At 46.1% G+C, this 27,392-nt stretch overlaps 1 protein-coding gene across 4 annotated transcripts in view; it reads left to right on the top strand.

The window, feature by feature from the left end:
* The window catches only part of MGAT4A (alpha-1,3-mannosyl-glycoprotein 4-beta-N-acetylglucosaminyltransferase A), a 172,017-nt gene that overhangs the window by 27,555 nt on the left and 117,070 nt on the right, over positions 1-27,392 (top strand). The window contains exons 2-3 of one of the 4 annotated variants that reach the window (XM_055539416.1): positions 18,014-18,137; positions 25,055-25,375. In XM_055539416.1, the coding sequence (XP_055395391.1) occupies positions 25,282-25,375 (94 nt within the window). In that variant the 5' untranslated portion in view covers positions 18,014-18,137; positions 25,055-25,281. Of the gene's footprint in view, positions 1-18,013; positions 18,138-20,183; positions 20,301-20,434; positions 20,549-25,054; positions 25,376-27,392 lie in introns of those variants that run through there. The other 3 variants (XM_055539419.1, XM_055539417.1, XM_055539418.1) reach the window with 3 other exon arrangements.

Raw genomic sequence — 27,392 nt, 5'->3', positions numbered from 1 at the left:
AGCATGAGAAGGCACAAAGCATTCTGCAGCATTGCTCAGAAAATAATTCATAAAGTTAATCACTGACATTTGTTCAAGGACCTTTACAAAAGAGTGCTCCAGGATGAGCACATAGGCCGTAGCTTGAGGCCATGGGAGGGATTGATATCTGAAGCCTATTTGTGAGGAGAATGTTTATGGCAAAGGAGTTTACTGAATTTAGGGTTTAGAAATAATTAAAATAGTTAGAAGTTAAAGATTTAAGAAATGTTGTAAATAGCATATTTTACTATAGCTTATAGAAGTTAGGAATTTTTAGAGACACTATAGCTAGAAGCCTTGTTAAGAGATAGTGAGCTCAGGATGTTAGGGGCAAACAGGACTTAGGAAGATAAGTAGTAAACTGAGGAATGTAGCATGAGCTACAAAGTAATCACAAGTTAACTATAGGACACATTAGAGGAGGTAGATAATAGATGATAAGGCTGATTCCCAGAGAATCACTGAAGCAGGAACTCTGTTTGAAGAGCAACAGTGATTTATGGAGATAATAAATCCGGGACAGGGGGAACTGAAAAATGTCAAACCTCTGGCCTACTGTTTTTGTAACAGTATAAAAGAGAATCTTAAACTTGGAATAAACAGGCAGTCCATAGAGAAATGAGAGGCTGTCTCATTGGCCGACACCGTCATCTCTTCAGGTTGAATCAATCCCTGGTTGCTGGAGTGGGACTCCGGCATGGAACCACAGATTTTAGACATAAAATAAGAAGGAGTGCCAGAAGCGGGGGTGCCTGAGGATCCCATTAACTAAGTCTTTGGGTTATTCAGAGAGAAACTAATCCCTCAAAGGGCTGTGTGACCAGGGGATGGTGTGGTGTTTCACAGCACACACCATCACACACACACTTTCTTGAGGGTGGCAGGTGACCCAGTGTCTAACCTGTTCTGTGAACAGCCTATCCTGACACAGACGTCTTTGGGCTGCGTGTCAGACTCTCCAACAGCTTTGAAGTGTTTGATCCATGCCCATCGATGTTTGCAGCTTTCTGGCCTCTGAGATCCTTCTTAACACGACAAACTAGTGTTTACCTCAGAGGTAAAGAATTTGCCTGCAATGCAGGAGACACGGAAGATGTGGGTTTGATCCCTGTGTCAGGCAGATTCCCTGGAAAAGGAAATGGCAATCCACTCCAGGATTCTTGCCTGGGAAATCCCATGGATGGAGGAACCTGGCCGGCTACAGTGCATGGGGTCGCAAAGAGTTGGACACGACTGAGCACATGAACATGCGTTCTTATTAGTGATAGCCTTTATCTACACAAAACAAGACAAATGTGCACTTTAACACACCAGCAGTAACCACAAGATGTTACTACAGCCTGGCCAAGAGAAGGCCAGGCCCATCCCCAGTAATTCCCAGCGTGGACTAACCCAGGAGACTCTAGTAAGCAGGCTAGAGCTGGGGAAAGAGATGGCAAACGCATGGGGAATTGCAGACTGAACCACGGCTAGCAACTGGGTCCCAGATGGAACTCGCTGCTACCTCCAGCTGACCTGCTAAGCCCTGGGCTGGAAAACCAATTAGATAGGAGAGCTTGATGCAAAAGGAGCAGAGCTCAGAATGGAGAGGGAGGTTAACCGTGGCCCCGGAAACAGTGAGAGAGAGAGTGAACCCAGAAGGGGTGTGTTTCTCTCTGTGCTTCTTATTGTCCCCAAAGCCCTTGGAAATCTTCTTTGGTCCCGCTGCTGCCACCAGATCTGCTAAAGAACAGAACTTCAACGGAGTAAATTTAAATTTATCAAATTGGATTGGGTATATTTGGTGTGTGTGTACATGTACCTGTATGTATATAAATGCGGTACTGGGTCTTCATTGCAGCGTGCAGGCTTTCTGTGGTTGCAGAGCACAGGGTCTGGAGTGTCTGGCCTCAGTATTTGTGGCACATGGGCTTAGTTGCCCCACGGTGTGTGGGGATCTTCCTGGACCAGGGATTGAACCCTTGTTCCCTGCTTTGGAAGGTGGATTCTTAACCACTGGACCACCAGGGAAGTCCTTGGATTTTTAAATAATTTGTGCATCAGGCAGCATCCCATTTGAAAACAGAAAGGAACTCCATCAAACACTGGAAAAGGAAAGGTTTTCAAAGGTAGAAAGAGGGCAGAAAAAAGAAATCGTTATCGAAGAATGCATTGTTTCCGGCAAGGTCTGCATCCTTTGGGGACCAAAGAGCCTACTGGGCAGATTATCTCAGTAGTACTTATCAGGTAACTCCAGGTGGACTGGTTAAAGGTTATATTCCTAGGGGAGTTGAGACTGCAGTTAGTTATTAAGTTTGCTGACATGGGGCTTTGAACAAGTGACTCCATTTGGGGCCTGCTCTCTCTTGTTAACACCTCTTATGATTTAAAATCATAATTTTCTGAATAGTATGAGGAAGGAGAAGCAGGAATGCTCATGATATGTGTTTTTTAAAACAATATTTACTTTTTTACTTGACTGTTCCAGGCCTTCATTGCAGCATGTGGGACCTTTTGTTGTGGTGTGCGGGCTTCTCTCTAGCTGCGGTGCATGGGCTTGATATCCCTGAGCCATGTGTGATCTTAGCTCCCCAGCCAGGGATGGAACCCACATCCTCTGCATTGGAAGGCAGATTCTTAACCACTGCACTCCCAGGGAAGTCCCTGTTCATGGTGCTTTTGAGGGAAACTACCATGAGGTGATGCAGGTGAGGCAGGAGGCTGCAGATCGGGGGCCGGGGAGAGGGCCAGGTTGCGAATTTGGGGCTCACCCCTTCCAGTAGATGGAGCCCCCCACACGCCCTCCGCTCCCCAGGCCTCCTCTCCTATAAAGACTAATTCCTTATTTCTGGATGCACCTCGGTTTTCGGTTCTAGTTCTTGGTTTCAATCCCTCACAAAGCCCAGATATTGCCCTCTTTTTACATTTATGTTCGGTTGCAGAGGTTTCTGTAACGCTTTGCCAGAGGCTGAGGTCACCAGGGCTGGTCCTAATGAGGAGACAGGAGAAACGAGACAAAACACTTGGAGAGTTTGTGAAAGGCGGACAGATAGGAGTAGGCAGCAGACCCCAAGTGCAGGGGAGATATGGGGAGGGGGGAGGGACCATGGCTGAGTCTGAGATTCCAGCCTCAGGCCCTGGGAGCAGGAGGGTACCATCTCCTCCACAAGCCCCGCCATCAATGGAGACATAGGAGGAGGAGATGTATTTTGGAGAAAGATGATGAGCTCGGTTTGAGAAAGGCCAAGGACAGGAACCAGTTTGTAACACGTACAGAGAGCCCTGGTGTACAGTCAGGGGACAATCAGGTGAAGACACGGCCAGCTGGCCCAAGTCAGGGTCCCGGCTCACCAGGCGCTCTGCGGGGGACAGAAACACAGATGGAGGAGGCGCTGGCAGAAAGGCTGAGGGCGCTCAGGGAGGCGGGGAGGGGGCGGCCGAGGGCCGAGGACCAGACCTTGCATCCCTTGACATGACAGGGCAGGAGGAAGATATAGAGTCAAGAGGAGACAAGGAAGGGCGACAGGCTCAGAGGAGGAAAGGCGCAGAATCATGAGATGCTGTGCGGAGCGGAGGGTTTGCAAAGGGCCAGGCAGAGCTGAAGGCTGCTGAGAGGGACCGGAAATCACAGTGGCAAGACCTGTCAGACTTGGGAGTCTGTGGTCCTGGGGAAAACTGTCCATTCGGCAAACATAAAGATAAAAGTGGGAACATTCCCCTCCACACTTCAGTGTATTCCACAGAGGATGGTTTTCAGATTTGTGCACATATGTATACCCTTTCTTTCTTTTTTTTAAATAGAGCATTATATATGTGTGTGTGTATATACATATATATATGGACTTACCTGTTGGCTCAGACAGTAAAGGTCCACCTGCAATGTGGGAGACCTGGGTTCGATCCCTAGGTTGGGAAGATCCCCTGGAGGAAGGCATGGCAACCCACTCCAGGATTTTTGCCCTGAGAATCCCAAGGATGGAGGAGCCTGGTGAGCTACAGTCCATGGGGTCACAGAGAGTCAGACATGACTGAGTGACATAGTGCTATATATATATTTGTAATATATATAGAATACATAAAACATATCCTAATATGTAACATGCACATTATTAAAATATATACCACAAATTCATGTATAACACATATACTGAATGGAAACCCTAAGTCCAAAGAGCACATCCACTGGTTCACATCATGGCAATGGTGACCGAGAGGGTGTCACAGAGGTTGGAAGCCAAGGCCCACAAACCAGATGTGGCTAGAAAACGTGTCTTGTCTGGTCCTCCTGCTAGTTTAAAATAGGATCATTTACATGAGAATCAGAATTTCAGCTTCCTGTGAAAAGGTGAGTCCCCAGGAGACAACAAGTGACCAGATTGTGCGGTGACCGCCCCTTGAGACACCCTGGGTGCCCTCCTGTCTGCGCCGCCCCATCACTCGCCCCTGCCTCTCTGCATCAGGGACTGAGACCAGCTGTCACTCAGAATGGTGACTGAGCGGGAAGCGTTCTCAGCTCAGCTCCTGTCACTTGTTTTGATGCCTGTCTGGGTCCACAGACCTATGTTAGTCTTGGTGTAAGGCAGGGTCCTTGCTAGGATCATTCACTTTAAAAGAACAAACAAAAACTTTATTGAGGAATGATTGACAAGTATAATTGTATACATTTAAAGTGTATAGGGACTTCCCTGGCAGTCCAGTGGTTAAAGCTCTGAGCTTCCAGTGCCAGGGTCACAGGTTTGATCCCTGGTCAGGGAGCTAACAACCCACATGCTATGCAGCACGACCAAAAAACCTCCCAAATAAACAGTTTAAAAGAAAATCCAGTTTAAGCAAATATAAAAATACAATGTATAACATGATTTTACACATAGACATTGTAGAATGATTATCATTGTAGAATGATTGTAGAAGACCAAGATAACAAACAAAGGGAAAAATCTTAAACTGAGTGATATGCCATAACAAAGTACTAATCACCAAGAAAAGTATCTTTGTCCCCCAGTGTCCATAAAATCAAGCCCATATAAATAAGGGCCTATTCTATAGAGTCTTAAATTCAAGCTGGAAACAAATGACATTTTTGTAATGTGTTTCTTTTATATTTGTAAATGTGTTTTTTAAAATATTTTCTATCAGTCATTCTATAAGTCATTTAATTTAATTTAATTTAGTCATACAGAAGAGTGGCCTCAACATAGAACCCGTCTCCAAGCTGAATGCCAAAGATGATCTTGAGTAGTGATAACTTCTCCCTCTCCTGCCTCAGATTTGACATCACCCAAAAAGCTGGACCAGTTTGCGGAGAGGCCGTTATTTTGCAAAATGTGCTTTTTGTTTCTCAGTCTGTGGGTGGGGCCATTTAGGGAACAGCCATATTTGCACAGTCAGGTTTTGGGTGGAAAGCTGTTTTTGCAAGAGACACTCATTTCGTGTATTCGCAGTACTGCTTCCCTGTTGGCAGCAAGAGGAAATGCCATTAGAAGGTGAGAGTTAGCATCTGCAGCTCAGATACTCAGAGCCTCAATGTTGGAAAGAAGTAGACAAATCCTAAAGAGAACCAGGACCAACATGACACAGCTCAGGTCACGTGTTTTTGTGTGACTGTGTGTTTCTGTCCTGTTGGATCCAAGAGGATTCTGCAGAGGTTACTTTCTTGCTTCCCTGGTGGATCTAGAGGAGACCCATGAAATGACTTTTCCTGTGCATGTTTCTCCTCTGATTGTTCACTTATCTATAGATCAGTTAAATAATATTTATATTGAAGTATAATTGATTTACGAGGTATTGGTTTTTGAGGTACAGCAAAGCGATTCAGTTTTATCTGTGTATATTCTTTTTTTCATGGGCTTCCCTCGTGGCTCAGCAGTAAAGAATCCACCTGCCAATGCAGGAGACTTGGGTTCAATTCCTGGGTTGGGAAGATTCCCTCGAGAAGGAAATGGCAACCAACTCCAGTATTCTTGTCTGGAGAATCCCATGTACAGAGGAACCTGGTGGGCTACAGTCCATGGAGCCACAAAAGAGCTGGACACACTTAACAACTAAACAACAGCAATTCTTTCTCAGTGTAGTTTATGAGAAAATATTGATACAGTTCCCTGTGCTGTACAGTAGGTCCTTGTTGTATATTTAATATATAATAGTATGTATCTGTTAATCTCAACTCATCATCCCTCCCCCACTCCCTTTACCCTTTGGTAATCGTAAGTTTGATTTCTATGTGAGTCTATTTCTGTTTTATAAATAAGTTCATTTGTATCATATTTTAGATTCCACATATAAGTGATATCATAATGGTATTTGTCTTTGTCTGGGTTATTTCACTTCCTATGATAATCTCTAAGTCCATCCATGTTGCTGCAAATGGCATTATTTCATTCTTTTTTGTGCCTGAGTAATATTACATTGTATATGTGCACCACAGCTTCTTTATCCAATCATCTTTCAGTAAATGCTTAGGTTGCTTCCATGCCTAGGCTATTGTACATAGTACTACTGTGAACATAGAGGTGCATGTTTCATTAATTAACTAATTTAAAGTCGGTCTTAAAGCATTCATGTGCTGGGGCCTCACCAATCTGTGGGTGCAGATCGTGGGATCCAGAGGTAGGGAGTGGAAGTGGGACTGGGGGTGGGAGTTGGAAAGACAGCAAGAAAAGGAGTCAGGCCAAAGGGCTGAAAGGAACATGCAGACTTGAGGAAAGGCCTGCGTGGACAGGTCAGTACCCGCCACCCTCACTCTGAGCTGGGTTCTGGGGTGCAGATTTGCTGCACTACCTGCCACTTCCTCCTCTCTCACCGAACCCCTCTCCCCATCTCCCCCACTTAATCTCCTCTGGGTGCAATGGAAAGACTCAGAATATGGAGATCCAGTCCTATTTGGCCCTTAGCGGTATATGACCTCGACCCAGCTGCTCTGGATGGTGGTTTCTTTTTATGTACAAGTAAAAAGAATGATCAAAGGGGACTTGGGGCTCCTCCTAGTTCCAAGAGCCTTCAGTTCTGGGTTATAATATTGGTATATTTTTCAGTTTACCTACATAGCTGTTTGCCCCCAAACAAGTGGTGCCAAACTTAGCCTGTGTCATTTGCTAAGATAAACAAGATGACAAAATGTTTTCTACAGTTGTGTTTAGTTTTTGCAAAATTCCTAGGACTCCTTTAAGTGGTTTTGCAGTGGCTGGTGGAGGCCAGCATCATGATCAAGGGCGCAGATGCCTGCGGGTTGTCAGGACTGAATCCAGGCCCAGTTCCTTCCCATTGTTGTTGTTTAGTCGCTAAGTTGTGTCTGACTCTTTTGAACCCATGGACTGTAGCCCTCCAGGCTCCTCCGTCTATGGGATTTCCCAGGCAAGAATACTGGAGCAGGTTGCCATTCCTTTTCCAGGGTATCTTCCCAACCCAGGAATCAAGCATGTGTCTCCTGCATTGGCAGGTGGATTCTTTACCACTGAGTCACCAGGGAAGCCCCCTTACTTCCTAGTTTTGTGAATTTAAGCAACTTATTTAAAATCTCTTGCCTCAGTTTCCTCCTGTGTAAAGAAGTAAAATCAGGGTCTCAACCTTTTAGGGTCGTCATGAAGATTGAATTAATTAATATGTATGAATCTCTTTTTGGGATGCCTGACAGAACGTGAATGTTCCGGGAGTGCTAGCTATATTTACTATTATTTTAATCTTATTTGCAATTATAGAAAAATAGCAGAGGCCTGGAGAATGGTTTAAAGACACTGGGCCGGCAAATCCAGAAGGGGATCTTCAGTAGGAGGTAGCCTGTGATGGGGGGCGATCGTGGTTTACCATTTAGATCCCCTTCTTGCTCTCCAGATGTTTCTGATCTTAGAAATAAAACCAGAATTACTTCACACCATGCTGCAAAACACAATCCAGACTGTCTTCACTTCCTTACCACCCACTCATCCTTGGCAAATGGCCATGTCGCCTTTGCTGACGCCACTCCTCTAAAATGTCCCTTGTGAAGGCGGCTGGTAAACCCCAATAGCTTCTACTCACCCCTCATCCCTCCTGATCTTGCTGACGTCACCTGATCTTTCTCTTATATTCTAACATTTGTGTCCCCTTCCTGCCATAGAGCATGACCTCTGTGTCTCTTAACAAGTCCCATCCAGTAGGGTCAAATCATCTTCCTCCTAAATATCTCCTTCCCTGGGATCTCTGCTTTGGTTTGGAGAGCTGCTCTCAGCCTGATCTCTGACCTCAAAATCTCAGTGCAACTTTTGCCTTCCCCCACTCACCTCTCCCTGTGTGTGTATGCTAAGTTGCTTCAGTCGTGTCCGAATCTTTGTGACCCTGTGGACTGTAGCCCACCAGGCTCCTCAGTCCATGGGGTTCTCCAGGCAAGGATACTAGAGTGGGTTGCCACGCCCTCCTCCAGGGGATCTTCCCCACCCAGGGATCGAACCCAGGTCTCCTGCATTGCCAGCACATTCTTTTCCCATCTGAGCCACCAGGGAAGCCCCACCTGTCCCTGTAACAGCCTGAAATTGGGACCAATTAGTTCTCACTTGGAGGATCCACCCTCCGTCCCCTGCCACCCCCTGCCCTGGCTGCCACCAGGAAGATCTCCTGACCCTTAGCTCTGACCAGTCATTCTCAAAAATGTCCACATTATCTACTGAAATAAGTCCAAACTCCTTATTTAAAAATTTTTAAAAATGTTTTTAATTGGAAGATCATCGCTTTACAATGTTGTGTTGGTTTCTGTGGTACAACAGCTCAAGTCAACCATAAGTATTTATATAAATACCCTCTTGATCCTCCCTCCCACCCCCATCCTAAGCTCCTTATGCAAGCACTGAATCTCCCCCCCGGGATCCCCCTGCAAAAAAGGGGACCCCAAAGCACAGTCTTTCTATGCAGTTTCGTTTCTTGTTCTAGCCCCTCACCCCAGTTCAGTCTGGGCCACATGGTGCTTGGTGCCAGAACACAGTAAGCCCTCCGCAAATATTTGTCCAACAGGAAGGAAATACGATACATTGTCAGATAGCAGCTATGGCAAATGCCAAAATTCACGAGGAGGGAGCTTCCTAAATATTTGTTCTTTTCTGTTGAGGCCAAGATGATGATAACTTTTTCCCCTGGAGCTTGGAAGAGGAAGAAACTGGCACGTACTTTCCCCGCTAAGTTGAGGCTTTCACTTTAAAGGAGAAATTATTTCAGGTTTCTGGGCAGAAGCTACCTTCATAATTACAATAACATTTGACAGACACTCAAATGTAATGTGCCTTTATAGGAGGGCAATGAAATGGTGAATTATAAGGACCATTAGATGATGGGAAGGGAGTTTTTTTCCTCCCTCTTTATCAGATTTTTCTAATCAAGACTCAATTCTCATTTGAGGCAAATTCTTTTGGGCACTTTCCCAATACAATTCCAATTTATTTTTCCATTATCTGGGAGCAGTTCTTTGATTTTTTTTTTTCATTAGAAACCTGCAGTGCCACATCCTGCTAGAAGTGTCAGGGTTTCATTCTCCAACACTGCCGAGCGCCACTCTCCCTGGCTCTGTTGTTGCTGAATGGCAACGTAAATGTGGCCAGTGAGATAGGATTCAGGGTGGGAAATTAGGAAACTGATATATATATATATATATATATATATATATATATATATATATATGGAGTTCTATAAATGCTGAAATGCAAGAGGATTTATCCAGGTAATCTCATGTCCTGGGTTTGGGGAAGATTAACAGAATGGGGAAACTGTGATCATCATGATTAGAATAGGTCATTTTTGTCCTCTTTAAGATGGTTTAAGACATGTATACCTGTAAGTCACGCATTGATTGAAACTTTACCTTTTTTGCATCTTGGGCCACCTTGATGAGGTTTGGCATCTTGGTCTTTTTATCCCTTCAATCCATGCTCAATTGTCTTAAATTCAAGTTCCAAACTGAAAATAAGTATAACTACCTACTTTTTTTGGGCTTTCCTGGTGGCTCAGTGGTAAAGAATCCGCCTGCCACTTGAGGAGAAATGGGTTTGATCCCTGGGTTGGGAAGATCCCGTGGAAAGGGGAATGGCAACTGACTCCAATATTCTTGGCTGGAAAATCCCAGGGACAGTCCACGGGGTTGCAAAGAGTTGGACATGACTAAATGACTAACAACAGCTATCTACTCTTTTCAGCTAGTAGGTGACAGGAGTGTGGCACAATGGAGCAAGACACACTGTGGATAATCTAAAAAGCCTGTTTCTGTTTTTGATTCCAGAATGTTTTAGCTTTCCCCTTTGAATGGGCGTATGTCATTTTTTAAGAGCTCAGTTTCCTTCATGAAAACAATCGAGTCCTGGGGACTTCCCTGGCAGTACAGCAGTTAAGACTCTGCACTTTCACTGAAGGGGCATGGGTTCCATCCCTGATCGGGGAACTAGCTCCCTCATCCCTCACAGCAATGGCCACAAAACATTTAAAAAGTGACAACAACAATGGTCAAGTCCTATTTATGAAGACCTGAGCTGCCTTCGCCAAACGCCTGAGCCCTCTGCTCTGCCCTCTGTACAGAGTCACGTGATGGAAAGTTCTGAGAGCAGGGACTCAAGCCTGTAGCCTCATGGACAAGTCCAAGTCTGCCTGTCCCTGACCTGTCAGCAGCAGGCACCCTCCCCGCCGCAGCTGGGTCCCAAAGGCAGCGCCTGCCCCTGCCTCGGGCTCTGCTCCTCCCGCGCCTGCTGCTCTGACCCTTTTATGTTCTCCCTTCTGTTCTGTTGTTTAGTTGCTCAGTCATGTTCAACTCTTTGCAACCCCATGGATTGTAGCCCACCAGGCCCCTCTGTCCATGGGATTCTCCAGGCAAGAATACCGCAGTGGGTAGCCATTCCCTTCTCCAGGGGATCTTTCCCACCCAGAGATCGAAACTGTGTCTCCTGCATTGCAGGTGGTTGCTTTACCACTGAGCCACCTGGGAAGCCCGCACTTATGTTTACTTTTTATCTTTTGGCTGCTGCTTCCTCTCTGCTCATGGCTTCTGCCTACTTCCTCTCCTGTCTTTCCACTTCCGCCCTGACAGCAAATGAGACCACATGTCTTTCTTTCAAAGATGTTTGAAGAAGAGATTTGATGAGTCCCCTTGGTCTCAGCTCTGTTTAAGTCACGCCTACAGAGAGGTCCATGTGTCAGGGCCCTATATCCTGGGATATCGGCTAGTCTGTAAAACATCTGGACCATCTATTGCACTGTTATGAACCAGAACTTTTGATTTTTTGCCTACCCATATATCACCTGATTAATAATAGGATAATAAGTAAGCAATACTCATTTAGCTGGTTTGCTGTGTGGAAGCCTTGTTATTTAGTTGCTCAGCTGTGTCCAATTTTTTGCAATCCCATAGACTGTAGCCTGCGAGTCTCCTCTGCCCATGAGATTCTCCAGGCAAGAAGACCAGAGTGGGTAGCCAGTCCCTCCCCCAGGGATCTTGGCCAGTCAGGAAGCCAACGTGCATCTCTTGTATCTCCTGCATTGGCAGGCAGTTTCTTTACCACTGAGCCACCGGGGAGGCTTTAGATAAGCCAGAGTCTTTAGGAGGAAAACCAACAGGAACAGAAAATTCTCAACGATAAAAGGATGGGGCAAGTATTCAACTGGTGAAAGAAGTCAACATCTAGGGAAAGGAAGATGGTTCAAGGCTGTGAACCAGGCCTGCCCCGCCTCCCCACAACAAAAAGGAACAGGAACCCAACTGGCACAAGACTTGAGTTCCTTTAGAAGGAGGCCTCTATGTTTGTACTCATGCATGTTCAGGCACCTCTTTTTAAATTGTTCTCTTGTCCCTTAGCCTAGAAAAGACTTGCTTACTTCTCCATTACCTCCAGGATAAGATATATACTGCAGCCGCTCCGTGCCTTGCCATGCAGAACCAGAGGCGGGTCAGTCTTATGTGTCACTTCAATAAGCGCTTTTAAATTCACAAAGCAAATTGCCATCCAAAAGCGTTTTAGAGAGTTCTGACAAAATTAATTTTGTGAAACACTCTGTGGAGGTTGTCTTGGAATGTTTTATTGACATTTCCGTGCACCAGGATTTTCTATTCCAAGGACACTCCTGATTTCTTACGCCATTTCTACTTTCCCGAATGCCTTCTATAGAGACCAACTTGAACAAGGCTATTGAATGGAGTGTTCAGAATTCTGGAAGGTGCTTTTCCCTGAAGAGACACCTAAGCTCTCACTCTCTTACATTTCTGAAGTGATGAGACATTTTCAGTTGCATCTGAGACACTAAATTTAGCTTGTCCATTGATTGATCTGTTTCTCTACTCTCTATCTTATCTGAAGCTTTGTGATTTTAAAAATAATTTAAAATGTTTATTTACGTGTTTATGGCTGTGCTGGGTCTTCACTGCTGCATGTGGCCTTTGCTCTAGTTGGGGCGGGCAGGGGCTACTCTCCAGCGCGCAGGCTTCTCGTTGCAGTGGCGTCTCTCGTTGCGGAGCCCAGGCTGTAGCGCGCAGGCCTCAGTAGTCGTGGCGCATGGGTTTAGTTGCTCCATGGCATGTGGGAATTTTAGTTCCTGGACCAGGGATGGAACCCATGTCCCCTGCATTGGCAGGCAGATTCTTAACCACTGGACCCCCAGGGAAGTCCCAAGCCTTGTGATTTTGATTCTAGGCCAGTGTGAAACTTAAAATAGGAAGCAAAAACAAAGCAGTGAGCAAATATTTACTGGGAGCCTCTAGGGAAAGTATGTAGACAGGGCAGACAGTAGCAGCCCAGCAAATATTTGTTGGATGATCATAAGACACATTGTTTTCTCACTCAGGTAAAAATACCACAGCAACTTTGTAGCTGGGGCCAATGACATAGGATTGGCCTTGAGGATTCCTGTTACAACGTTGCCTTTATATTCTGCAATCTTCAGTGTCTTCCTGTCACCAAAGCCTGAGGTTCTATACAGTCTTCATCTCCTAGCCTTGTTTCCCATATCTCTGCTCACTCCCCCTGCCCAGGTGCCGTGCAGACTGGCACGTCGCCCTCTGTGTGTGTGTCCTCCTCTTTCTCATTGAATGCTTATTTCCTTTCCCCCCTTGTTGGTGGTGTTGTTCAGTCATCTTGTCCAGCTCTTTTGGACTGCAGCATGCCAGGCTTCCCTATCCCTCCCCATCTCCCGGAGTTTGCCCAGGTTCATGTCCATTGAGTTGGTGATGCCATCCAATCATCTCACCCTCTGCCCCCCTTCTCCTCCTGTTCTCAATCTTTCCCAGCATCAGGGTCTATTCCCATGAGTTGGCTCTTCTCATCAATATTGGCGCTTCAGCATTAATCCTTCCAATGAGTAGTCAGGGTTGATTCCCTTTAAGATTGGCTGGTTTGATCTCCTTTTCCCCTACATCTGCGCAAATCCCACACCCTTTCTCCAAGGCTCAGAGCAAGCACGTCGTCTCCCACAAAGTCCTCCTTCATTCTGTCAGAGAACGCTGCCAGTGGCTCCCATGTGCCTGCCACACAGTGATGAATCAGATGGTCCCCAACCTCGAGCGGTGTAGCAGCTGAATGAACGAGGCAGATAAGTCAGCAGATGATTATATCTGGTGCCGTCCAGCTTTTTTTTGTTTTTTTGTTTTTCTTTCACTAAATAGAACACAGAGATAATGATATTTGCCATGACTCTCAGGCTGCTTGTAACTGGAAGGTTCCAGCTGCCCAGATCTGAACCAAACACTTCAAAGGCTGAGAAGCACTGAAGCGTGCCCATCCTCTAACTAACACCAGCCTGGTAACTCAGGGTGATACTCCAGTGTGATAAACCCACCGGGAGGAGCAGGAACAGAGTACAGTGGGTCCCTCTCCCAGTCTTGGCAGAAAGGAAATCCTCCTGCAGAGTTGGCCTCAAGCTGAAATTTGAAGAATGTCAGCCGTATCTGCGACAACGTAGAGGGATAGGAGGGGTTTCAAGAGGAAGGGAACATGTGTCCACCTACGGCCGATTCATGTTGATGGATGGCAGAAACCAACACAACACTGTAAAGCAATTATCCTCCAATTAAAAATGAGTATATTACAAAAAAAAGAATGTTAGCCGTAGAGGGCGGTGTGGTAGGGCTGTGGAGTGAGTTGCTAGAAAAAACCAGGATACGGTGCAGGCAGAGAATGGTCCAGGATGGCGACACTGGGCTTGCAGGACAGAGGCTAGAACGTGGATCTTGTGGCAAGCAGGCATGAGATGAGGAGAGTTGTGTATGTTCCTTCAACCAGACTGTGAATTCCTAGAGGGTCGAGACCACATTTTACAAGTCTGTGTCTTTTAAACCCCTAATCACAGAAGGGCTCTATACAGCATCCCCGATTGATAGGAAAGTCTCCCGTTCCGAGTGACAATATCAAGATGGCTGCCACGAGACATGTGGACAGGTCTCTCAGAAGACTGTTGTGAACGTGGAAGGTGTTTTCTAGAGTTCCTAAGAGTCCCACTGGGGCGGAAAAACCTGACAGGCTCCATTCCCTCTTGTTTCCAGGACAAGCTCTGGTTTCGCTTTAAAGAATGCCTAAGGCGGTGTTTTATCCTGAAAACCCATTTGCTTGTTTACCCGTTGTCTTGAGCCTCCCGTGTTGCTGCCGTTCTATCCTCTGCTGTGTGATGCTGGGGCTGCCAGTGGGCAGGCTACAGTTGCTGGGCTTCCTGGAATGGGCTGTTAGTATAATAGCTGCCCATAGAAGGCAGTGGCTGGAGGTTAGAAGGCAGAGGAAGGAGAGAAGCTTCCTGCTTCTGCCTGCAACACTGTGGCAGCTGTTGAAAGTTGTTGCCAATAGCTGCAGAACAGTGGGTTGTGGAGTGATTCCTGTGTCCAGCACCTAGGCTAAGACAGCATCTTTCAGGGCTCCAGACCAAGAGCAACAGTTGTCCAATAATGCATCAGCAGACGCAAGCTCCAAGTGTCCACCCAGGGGCACTAGCTGCCTCTGATCCTTGGGTATCAGTCCTGCATTCTGTCCACTCTTTGTGACCCTTCTTTCTTCATTCAACCCTTCCAACACCTTTACAAGCAATTTCCTGTGTAATATTCCCTCCATCCCCCCCCCCCAAAAAACTAAAATACTTCCTGCCTTCCCTTTTTCCTTCCTTTCTTCCTTTCTTGTTCTTTCTTTCCTGTCTGGTCCATGGCTGATGACACTTTGCAGAGTTGTGTTCAGTTGCTACCGCTGCTGTTGTTTTTGTTCAGTCACCAAGTTGTGTCCGACTCTTTGTGACCCCATGGACTGCGGCATGCCAGGCCTCCCCGTCCCTCACCATCTCCCAGTTTGCCCAAGTTCATTTCCATTGAATCGGTGATCCCATCCAACCATCTCATCCTCTGCTGCCTTCTTCTCCTTCTGCCTTCAGTCTTTCCTAGTATCAGGGTCTTTTCCAATGAGTCGGCTGTTCACATCAGGTGACCAAAGTATTGGTGCTTCAGCTTCAGCAACAGTCCTTCCAGTAAATATTCAGAGTTGATTTCCTTTAGGAAATCAGGCACTAGATCTATGAAAAAGATGACATAGATTATGTTGTCCTGTTATCCAGAACTCCAAATGGCCTAATATTGGACAGTCATGGTCCTGAGTGTATAATTCAAGTAAAGGTTTTTATCCCGTTTGAAAGGTATTGATGGAGTAGCACAGTTGAGCTGCTCAAATTGGTTTCATGTATGAATGGATTTCAGATGCAGGGCTGTTGATCCAGGATCTTTTCCAAGTACCAAATTCACAGAGGAAGAGTGAGAAAAGAAAAAAATCCCCAAGGCTCTGCAATCCTCTGGCACACAATTATTTTCCATCCGACCTTTGGAATATACATCAAATATAATGAAACCAGTGAGTCAGTTTTAATAGTGTGGCCAAGTCACTTAGAAGGAAAGAGAGATCTCACTAAGCCTTCTAAACTTCCTGTCACATGGCATGCTGAGGGTACCAGTTCCCAGTAAGATGGTTGGATTCCCTTTTGTTTGGGGATTTTCTTGAAAAAACTGTTTTGCTGTGCCCTGTACACATATGTGAACACCACTGGCCACAACACTTCAGTACGGCTTGCGTGCGTGTTAAGTCGTTTCAGTTGTGTCTGACTCTCTGCGACCTTATGGACTGTAGCCTTCCAGGCTCCTCTGTCCATGGGATTCTCCAGGCAAGAAGACTGGAGTGAGTTGCCATGCCCTCTTCCAGGGGACCTTCCTTACCCAGGGATTGAACCCACATCTCTTAAGTCTCTTACATTGGCAGGTGGGTTCTTTACCACTAGGGCTACCTGGGAAGCCCGTTCAGTATGGCACAGGCTTATAATTCCACAATCCTATAGCCATACAGCCTGGCTTTTGTTGAATAACCTTATAGGTACATCTACCCTGAGGGGGTGAATGTGGACAAACAGGAAAGGGATCATTCAGGGGTTCTCTCACAAAGAGATGAGCAAAGGTGTGGGGAGAACATGTAGAAATGAAAAAAAATTTCTAAATCTATCTCTCTGCTCTCTTTCATCTGGATAAACCTTAATGACCACCTAGAGTTGAATATTAAATATGGTGGTTAGTTCAGTTTGAATTCTCCCATTAATTTATTGGACCTTATGTGCCCTGTTGATTACACAACAGAAATACTGCGTACACTCTGTCTGAAACACTCTGTGGCTAAGAAAGAGTTAATAAACTCTTACTGCCCAGCCGGGTCCTAGTTCCCCTACAGCTTCTAGACTAAAGGGATAAAACACACAATTTATGAAGAAAAATGGGAGGGCTCCTGCTACCTGTACTGTTGTTCAGTCGCTCAGTCATGTTTGATGCTTTGTGACCCCGTGGACTGCAGCACACCAGGCTTCCCTCTTCTTCACTATCTCCCGGAGCTTGCTCAAACTTGTCCATTGAGTCAGTGATGCCATCCAACCATCTTATCCTCTGTCGCCCCCTTCTTCTCCTGCCTTCAATGTTTCCCAGTATCAGGGTCTTTATAAAAGTAAAGACTATCAGAGTCTTTACACCTCTGCATGAGCCATTTACAAAAACGTCAAAACAAAACCAGGAAGGCCCTCCAATGTGATTCTCATGAAGGTTTTACAATTGCGAAAAGAAAAGAAAAAGATCCCATTTGAGCCAGTAGCCAAAAAACCAGAATCACAACATTCATCAACACTCATAAAATGCTGCAAGTTTTATTGTTCATGCATGGAGGGGACTGGAGCAGAAAAGAACTAAAGATCCTGTGTTTGATTTCTTAGAAGCGGATTGCTACAGGCACTGCCCCACCAAAAACTACTCACCATCAAAGTGATGAAAGATTAGCTTCCTGCGTGTACTCTGCTTTTGGTATCACCTCCAGGAAGCCTTCCCCGCCCTGAGAATCTGATAGAGGGCCCCGGTCTGTCTTCTGTCCCAGTAACCAGAGCTTCTGGCACTGCTTATGGTCTAATTCCTTCCGCACCTCTCTCACTAGTCTGGAAGCACCTATGGGTAGGCACCAGCTGCCTCCACGCCTCTGAGGAACTCAGAACAGCCACCACATCACAGTTTTGTTGGAGACAGAGTGTAGAATGGTGAAGTTACAGGCAGAACTTTAGCCTAGATACCTCCCCAGCTTCCACTGATTGTGTGGACTTAAAGGCCAGGAGAAGGCAAAAAGAGAAGCTGCAGAATAATGGAACTAGTGAAGTATCACAGGGACTTCGCTGGTGGTCCAGGGGATAAGACTCTGACCTCCAAAGCAGGGTGATCTGGTTTGATTGCTGGCCGGGGAACTAAGGTCCCACATGCCTCGGGGCCAAAAAACCAAAACGTACAATGGGAACAATATTGTACCAAATTCGGTAAAGACTTTAAAAATGGTCCACATAAAAAAATCTTAAAAAAAAAGAATCTTGCAGAAAAGATGAAGAAAAGAACTAGATGAGACTCAGTGGAGTTTGTGTGAAAGTGTTTTTTGCTCAGTCGTGTCTGACTCTTTGTGGCCCCATACACGGTAGCCCGCCAGGCTCCTCTGGCCATGGGATTTCCCCAGGCAAGAATACTGAAGTAGATTGCCTTTCTTTTCTCCAGGGGATCTTCCCAACCCAGGGACTGAACCCCGATCTCCCACATTGCAGCTGGGTTCTTTACCATCTGAACCACTCGGGACAGAAGTGATTGGAAAATCCAGGATCATGTACTCTGCAAAGTGAAGGTGAATGACAAATCCATTCTAACCCATACCTTGGCATATATCCTGTGATGTTCTCATTTCTTAGGACAACAAACTGAAATCCAGACTTTGTGGAGCTAAAAGTGATTGGTTTACGACAAGTTTAACTGTAACACCAGATTTCTCCTGAAACCCATTCTTCTGCTCCCAGATGGAGTAGCAATAAGCTATCAAGAAGGGCCCCAAAGGAAGGCAGTTCTGTTTGTCCTGCTTTTTGTCTTTTGATGTCAGTTCTCCACTAACCTTCATCTAGGGGGAATTCTGCTGTCTTCCTGGATAAGCCCATTGAGTCCATCGTTGAAGCTTGCCCTTTGCAGCTGTCCTTTCTCTCTGACATATGCCTCTGCTTCTAGAATGTTTCTGAATGCTTTCATTTCCTTCCTGAGAGAGAAAAAAAACTGGAGAAAGTGGAGTGAAATGTATCTTTTTAATAGTCATCTACTCAACAAGATTTTGTCAGCTGCTGAAGATATAAGCAGAGGGGTACAGGAATGCTGCAGGGACTCAAACCCAGTCAAACAGATCTGGGTTTGAATTCTGGTTGGATCACTTACTAGTGCCTACATCACTGTTTGTATCAGTTTGTATTGTGTTATTTATTTATTTATGCCTATGCTGGGTCTTCGTTGCTGACCACGGGCTTTCTCTAGTTGCGGTGCTGGGGCTTCTTATTGCAGTGTCTTCTCTTGTTACAGGCACAGGGCTCTAGACAAGTGGGCTTCAGTAGCTGCGGCACTGGGGCTCAGTAGTTTTGGTGCAGGGGCTTAGTTGCCCTGCGGCATGTGGGATCTTAGTTCCCAGATCAGGGATGGAACCTGTGTCCCTTGCATTGGCAGGTGGATTCTTAACCATTGGATCACCAGGGAAGTCCTGTATTGTATTATTATTTGTACTGTTGGCCTCCAGTTTCCTTCCCATAGAATGGGGAGCTCCCTGGGCAATTTAAGCTTTTGGCCAGTCTTGTGGACATGGCTTTGTTAAATGCTGGTGCTCTCTTCTGCATGGAAATTGCCTGTCATTGAGCATTGTACACCAAATGGAACGCTTTGGGCTTTCCATTCCCAAGACATATGTCAGCCAAGATATATCAATGTATCAAAGGTTGTATTGGAGTAGGTTTCAGCCTTTATTACTTACATCTGGTCATGAAATTTTTGCCAGCTTGCTACTAGGAATTGTCTTTATCTTAGACTATAGGAGGAGAAGGCAATGGCAACCCACTCTAGTACTCTTGCCTAGCAAATCCCATGGACGGAGAAGCCTGGTAGGCTGCAGTCCATGAGGTCGCTAGAGTCAGACACGACTGAGCGACTTCACTTTCACTTTTCACTTTCATGCATTGGAGAAGGAAATGGCAACCCACTCCAGTGTTCTTGCCTGGAGAATCCCAGGGACGGGGGAGTCTGGTGGGCTGCCGTCTATGGGGTCGCACAGAGTCGGACAGGACTGAAGCGACTTAGCAGCAGCAGCAGTAGACTATAGGAAATCTGGGCCTCAAGCCAGTTACTAACCCAAGTCCTAGTACCAAAGGATACTAAGAAAAACAGGCAGACCACTCAGATCTCTCAATAGATGATTATCTATTTGGTTCTCAAGTTAACCTCCAACTTTACAGAAATGGCGATAGATTAGGACATGGAGCTCGCGAGAAAGGGACAGGAGAGGGTGGTGTAGTGGAAAAATCAGAAGCTTTAGCATTCAAATGATCTGCATTTAAACCCTAGTTTATTTATCTTCTTGCTAAAGCTAGTCCTGGACTCTTGGTAGGTAAACTGAGGATAATAATGCCCATTAGTGGAGATGAGGCTCCTGGACCCTCGGAAGCTCTTGCTGGATTAGGGAGGGAGCTGACCCGGGACCGGTCACCGGGAATGCTGCCCAGGGGGGTGCGGCGGGTTGCGGACCGCAGTTGGGGGAAGGCGCTGAGGCCGCGGCAGCCCGGGTGGTCGGGTCGCGCGCCAGGCGGAGGCCGGGGGCTCCCCGGGGCCTTTTGTTGGGAGCCTGAGCTGCCTCCGCGCACACGCCCGAGAGGATTAAAGCCAGATGTGGCGGCCCGGCGCCGCCGAGCGCTTAGAGCCCGGGTCGGAGACGCCGCTCCAGACCCGGCGGTGACAGTGAGTGAAGCGGGGAGATCTCACGAGAACGGTACAGGCTGCAAGGCGGCGCCCCTAAATGACAACCGGGCGGGCCTCCGGCCGGCGGCTGGGCCGCGCGGGGGCGCCCGGGGGACGGCACAGGCGGCCAATGGCTGGCGGGGTCCCGGGCGGGGCCGGGCGCGGGGGCCGCGGCGCTCCGGCGGCGGGGCGGAGCCGCGCGGGGAGGCGGGGGCGCCCGGCGGCTGCTCGGTGGCGGCTCGTCGGCGGCCGCGGCAGGACTGGCAGCGCCGGCGGCGGGTGAGGGGTTCGCGGCGGCGGCGTGCGGGCAGCTTCGAGCAGGGGCGCAGGGCGGCTGCGCGGAGGGCGCGGGATGGAGGGGCGGCGCCGGGTCGCGGGAGATCCACCTGCTGGTAACGGAGCCGCGGGCGCCGCGGCCGGGCCCGGAGCTCGTGCGCCTCCGGCTGCTGCGGGGCCGTCTCGGGGCGCGGGCGGGCTGGGCCTCGGGGGCGGTCGCGGGCTGGGCCGCCCTGGGCGCGCCGTCAGCCCCGCTCCGCCGCCGCAGCCCCTCGTTGCCGCGCGCTCTTTCGGTGGCCCACCCGGCGCCTGGTGCGCTCTCGGCGCTCCGTGGCGCGGCGGTGTCGCCGACTTTGGGGCAAAGTGAAGGAAAGTGGGGGTTTGGGGGGTGAGGCAGAGTTGCTCGCGGGACTGCCCCAGGGCTCACGCCCGTCCCGGAGTCGGCGGCGTCCCGGGGCCGCGGGGCAGGTGGGGCGGGCGTGAGGCGGGCCGGGGTTGCTCCCGAGGCGTGCACCGTTCTGGCGAATTTTCCTACAAAGTCAAGACCTGCGGGTCCTATGTGTAAGCGCACCCCCATACCCAGGCCTCAGTTCCCCGCTATCGAGGAAGCTGCGAGTGGGATCCCCGGGTCGGGGCCAGGTGATTCCACTGAGGGTACCACCGGGTGACAGCGGGAAGGCGTGCTTTATGAGCTGGCAGTCAGACCACTCGCGCGCCCGCTTTTTATTTCTCGCAGCGAGTGTTTCTCTGGAGCCCGCTCATTGCTTACAATCCGGATTGCGAAATAGAAGCAGGCGCAGTGTCTGTTTTCAGCCCTCTCCATATATTTTGCTGTTGTGCTTTTGCTGTCGGACGACTTCTGGCCAAAGAAGATGGCAACGTCGTTCGTTTGAATTTAGAAGCTAAATTTAGAAGTGAATAATATGCGTTTAATGGTTTATCTTTCTTTTTCTGAATGTTAAAAAACACCACTGTCATTAACAGGTTATCCTAACAAAGGTTTCTTTAGCCCGCACCGTGTAAATCTGAAAACGCACAGGACGATGAAGTTATGTAAGCTGTATTAAGGAAAAATAGAAATCCTATTATAAATATAAAACCAATGAATTTTAATAAAACCGCGCTGAATAAAGTTACAGGGCTTACATCATGGTATTTATGAGGGTGCCTTTCCTTCAGGCACCCCTGTTCTGTCTGGAATGGCAGTGAAATCATATGTCAAGCATTTTTAGCAATGGAACATACTATTTCGGAGAACACTTTAAAATCAAAGGTTATGTATCTAATAATAACATAGGACTGCAGCCCTTAAAAGACTGTTAATAAAACAGGTTTTTCTCCAGCCTGAGATCTGGAGTTGAAAGTTGGAAACATCTTTGTCAGGATGGAGGAGATGACCAATAACTGTAGCCACTGCCTTTTTGTTGTTAAGGATTCCGATGTGTTAAGTGATAGTCTCAGAGAGCGTCAAGCTGTTAGATTGAAATTTTTGTTGAGTGTGGACGCTGACAACAAATATGGATCACTTCTCCTGCCTTAGGTAGTCAGTCAACCCAGAGGGCTCTTGGCTGTCTGAACTACCTCTCCTGGTTTGAGAGCATAGGGATCACTGGTTTTGCTCTTTTATGGTGCAACTAAACTTCATTAGTGTGGAAACCCTGATTAAAAATGTATGACAATATTCTGAGTAAAATGCCCTCGTATTTCTCTTGCTGAATTTCAGGTCCTGTTTGTTGGTAGAGTTCATTATTTGCATTTTCTTCAAACCAGATATGAATAACTTCCTGGATCCAATATTTAATATTCCTTATGTTTTTCATGTTACCAATACTGTGTATCTATAATCTACTTTCATTATAGAGTTCATTCACTTTTACTTGTCTCTCTACCCCTTTATACTGACTTTCATACAAATAAGTATTAAATAAAACTGTTTCAAAAATCTTTCATTTTCTACTTCTTCACTTCACCTTCCCTGTGATTACTGATTGAATGTTTATTCTAATAATCTGTATACTTCTGGATCTCTTATCAGGACAGTATCTTTTTTGAAGTAAAGGGCTCTGGTGGGGATATAGCAACAGAAAATTATATGCATCTACATATAATGCCATGAAAAAATTAAAATTCCAAGTTACATAATTCACTGAGTTAACCCTTCATTTTTTTATAATCAGAATCATTGAGTGCTTTAAAAAAAAAATTATCTGGCTGTGTTGAGTCTTAGTTACAGCATGTGGGATCTTGTTCCCGGACCTGGGATCAAACCCTGGCCCCCTGCATTGGGAGCACAGAGTCAGCCAATGGACCGCCAGGGAAGTCCTTTGAGTGCCTGTTGATATGTTAATAAGACAGTATATTAGGTACTTATGGAATTGAGTTGAAATTCTGGGATTTCACATGAAGACTGTTGACATGGATATGTTAGAGGAATAACTTTGGTTTTAGAAAATAATCATAATTTGAACGCTAGAGTATCTTTGGAAATTCTTGATTGCAGAGAGTAAGGGGAAGGGAGGAAGTAGAAAAGTTCAGTGCCTCTAGAATATTATATCAATACTACAGAGCTGCTGGTCAAGGAGGGTTCACAGGCTGCTTGGGTGTGAGTAGGGGAGAGGAGGGCCCAGCCCAGGGTACAGGAAGTGAGAAATTCATTCAGGTTTTAAGTTGAAACTTTGAAGTTGCCTGTGAATTTTGCAGTTTATTCCATAATAGATCCGTATTTGTTGTAGAGTCTAATTTTTTTTTTTTGTTAATTCACACTTTAAACTGCTGGGTAAAGATAACACCTCCAGAAGATTCTCCAGTGTAACCTGAGGCTTGGAGTGCCCCTGGAGCTTCTTTTCACAGGACTGAGGTGCAGAGGGGCAGAGGGTGGGGGATGAGAACTTGGACTTCAGAGTCATGCAAATTAGGGTTCCTTCTCTGGGTTCATTTCATTGTGTGTACAGTAGGGGAAGCGGAATTTGGAAGATTTAGAGCGCGTGAGGAAATGCTTAGTGAGTTGCAGTGTCTCATCATCGTTATTAATCCAGATGATCTTTTCTCACTAGTGGAGCTTTCTAGCCATGGTCAGTTTTACAAACCAGCTAAGATGATAATTTCTGAATTGCCTACAAATGGCTGCTTTAGCCAGAGAGAATTGTCTCTTGGGCTTCCCAGGCCTTTTTGGAGTTGCATTAACTCACCCTACTGGAGTGACGCGTAGTGGATTGCCAAGTGCATCTCGTGGTCCCTTGGGGCCACCAGGAATCAATGCATATCTTGTCTGGCCTGACATTCCCCGAGGGAATGAAATTGGTTCTTTGCAGAGAGGCCTGAACCAGTGACTGGCTGCAGGTTTTTGGTTTTATTTGTTTTTATTAATACAGTTGACATTTATTCAGAACCTAGAATTGTACTAGGTACTATGTACATAGTACTAGTACTATGCTTAAGTACTTCCAGGGACATGATTTCATTCTATTTTCTTTTTAAAAGATTTATTTATTTTTGGCTGTGCTGGGTTTCTGTTGCTTCGAGCAGGCTTTCTCTAGTTGTGGTCAGTGGGGGCTACTCTCTTTCGATGCAGCGTGTGGGCTTCTCGTTGAGGTGGCTTCTGTTGTTGGGGAGTATGGGCTCCCGGGTTTGTAGGCTTCAGTAGTTGGAGTTGTGGAGCATTGACTCAGTGGCTTTGCGGAACGTGGGATCTTCTCAGACCCGGGATCAAACCCCTGACCCAGATTCTCAACCACTAGACCACCTCATTCCGTTTTCTGAACAGGTTTGCTGGATGGGAGGTGATCTCCAGGTTTCCTGAGTTAAAGCAGTGCTCAGTGGTTAAGCCTGGGTCCGGTGGCATCCTGGTTGGGTCGCCATGTTTTCAAAATGCCAAAATAATCCCAGTTTGCACCTGAGGAGTAGGTTAATTGTTGGAAAAACTACATTTATCTTATGCTGATGATCAGTAGTGGTCATCGCTGTAACCTTTTTATTATTTATGAGAACAGGAGGAGCTGAGACAGTTAGCTTTCTCAGTTCCTGGATGAAACCACAAAGCCGAGATAATTGACATGCCTGAAGTCATGCAAGTAATGGCGGGGCTGGATCTAGGACCAGGGCTTTTGACCGTTGTAAGTTGTCTGTTTTCTTTAAACATTTTGAGCCATTAACTATTATTGTGCAATAGGAGGATTGTAGAGAGTGAAGAATGTTCCTCAGGAACCATTGGATGATCATTAGAGTTCTCCTGGGCCCCACCACTTCTTCCTTTACATAAGTAACCATGACTCTCTTTCCACAGACACAACAGAACCAACGAGCAGGGAGTATAGTTGAAAGCTTTTTTCCCCGGAGGAGAAGAACCATATCGCTCAAGGATATCACATGAGTCGTTTGGATGTGGGGGGTTATCTTTACAGATACAGTGTAGCCCAGCCAAGAATCTGTTTGCAACAGTGACTGATAAAGGAAGAAACAAATATTTTGCATCCTTGAGCAAGTTTTTCTTTTTCTTTTCCCCTTGAATAGGGAGAAAGAAGCATCCACCTATGAAGACCGCGCAGACAGTCCTGAATAGTAATCGTGAATGGTGTGGCTGCCAGACTAGTTCTGCTGAGCATCTGAAACGAACCTCTCCTATTGATTGTTTCAGTTGGCCCCGAGCCAGGAGTACTGGGTTTGCTTGACTTCAGGATAAAAAGAAACGGACTTGGTTATCATCATAAACATATGAACCAGTGTGATGGTGAAATGAGATGAGGCTCCGAAATGGAACTGTAGCCACTGTTTTAGCATTTGTCACCTCGTTCCTCACTTTATCTTGGTATACAACATGGCAAAATGGGAAAGGTAAGGAACACGTCTCCAAAAAACGTGCATGCAGTGTGGTTGGCTTTTTGCTTTGTCAACGGTGCATAAATGCTCTGAGTTGAACGCCCCTACAGTCTGCGTATTTCATGCTATCTGCTGGCGGCCTGCCAGTTTCTTTCTGACACCGAAATGAAACAGTATTCTTGGACGGAGGACACAAAATTTCTCATTTGAATGGGGTTTGCTTTGTTTCTTGATTTCTTGTAATTGCTCGTGTAGAAACATGCTCATCAGCGGTTTGTATTATAAATGACAGCCAAGTTGAGTAATGAAGACTTTCATTGTGGCATTTTATTTTTCATTATTAAACATCATCAATGTTTATTAAGCTTCCTTGTACCGGATGTTGTATGAAACACTTAGAAGGACACAGCGGCTTCATGAAATTTGTACGCTGATTATCCTGATGATTTGGTGCTGTGTAGTTAATGATTTAAACCGCATGTGTTGATAGGTTGCTCTTTAGGCAAAAGTATTTTTGAAGTGGGTGAGAAATTCCAGTCTGAAATTTTAAAAATTAATTCTGTTGAGACTACTGAACTGTGTTTTTAAGGAAGGTTATCTGTTTAGAGATTGGAACTGTATTGAAGGATAGTGCATTTCTTTGAAAATATTTACAGTAGATTCCTACCCCTATTTTTATTATTTGTGGACTTTTAAGTAAATAATTTACTTGTTTATGGCTGCCCTAGTTGCAGCCATATGGATTGCAGCCTGTGGGCTTTCTCTAGTTGCGGTGAGCAGGGGCTACTCTGGATGCAGTGCGTGGACTTCTCAGGCAGTGGCTCGTTGCAGTGTGGGCTGTAGGTGCACAGGCTTAGCTGTACCACAGTATATGGGATCTTCCCAGACCGGAGGTTGAACCCATGTCCCCTGCATTGGCAGGTGAATTCTTAACTACTGGACCACCAGGGAAGTCTCCTACCTCTTCTTTGTACATATCTCTTTTCCTCATATTAATCTAGGAAATATTAATGGCAAGAAGAATGGAGATTTGTTAGAGTCAGGGTAGAGTAGTAATCATCACTTGGTTATCAAAAGGTGCTATTGTTGGCATTATTGACTTGCATGAAGGTAACTTTATTCTCTATTAATTTTTCTCTGGTGTGTGTGTGCTGCTGCTAAGTCACTTCAGTCGTGTCCGACTCTGTGCGACCCCATAGACGGCAGCCCACCAGGCTGCCCCGTCCCTGGGATTCTCCAGGCAAGAACACCAGAGCGGGTTGTGCATGAAAGTGAAAAGTGAAAGTGAGGTCGCTCAGTGTGTGTAGATATGTATATATCTGTGTCAATGTGCATGTATTCATGAAATAAGCTGATATAAGCAAGCAAATGTACTCTGTGCTTTGAGCAAGTTTAGTATTGTTTTTCTCTTTCTCTGAGTTGGGCTCTAATTTTGGAAGGCATTCTTTGGGGGGAAAATGAATAAAACACTTACTGAAGATCTTTCTTCTTTGCAGACAAATACATACATTTTAGATTTCATTTTTTAATCATACCAAAAGGAGAGGACTTACTTAGGAAGAACTTAGTTAATCAAACTATTGGTTGGCCCTGACGTGAGTAGAACGTATGACTGGCTTTAGCGGTCAACTTAGAAAATAAGAGACTTAATCATAAGAGTATATGAAATTTTTTCTTATCAGGAAACTTATCTACCCAGAAAGTTATAGTAACAGAAACTTGACCCTTTTGACTGTGTCTTATTTAAAGCGTTAACACTTTTGAAGTCTCCATTCCATTTATCTTATTTCTTATGTAAAGCCATTAATAAGCACTATTTTTGTGTGTGTTAGGTTGTCTTTAGAATCAATATTAATTAAAAAGAATATACAGGTTTTGTCACCAGAATGGGAAAGAATGTGGTATTCGAGCCACACACACACAGTCTCTCTGTTTCGGGTGGCACTCTGAGCAGCTGTAATCCTCCTGTGCATATTTTTCTGCTCTGTTTTTCGGCTTGGTGTTTTGTCTGAACTCTTTCAGGTATCAACAG

This window comes from Bubalus kerabau, chromosome 11 (assembly GCF_029407905.1).
Source record: "Bubalus kerabau isolate K-KA32 ecotype Philippines breed swamp buffalo chromosome 11, PCC_UOA_SB_1v2, whole genome shotgun sequence".
NCBI lineage: Eukaryota > Metazoa > Chordata > Mammalia > Artiodactyla > Bovidae > Bubalus > Bubalus kerabau.
Note: the sequence above shows the minus strand (reverse complement) of the source record. Positions and strands in the feature narration are given on the sequence as shown.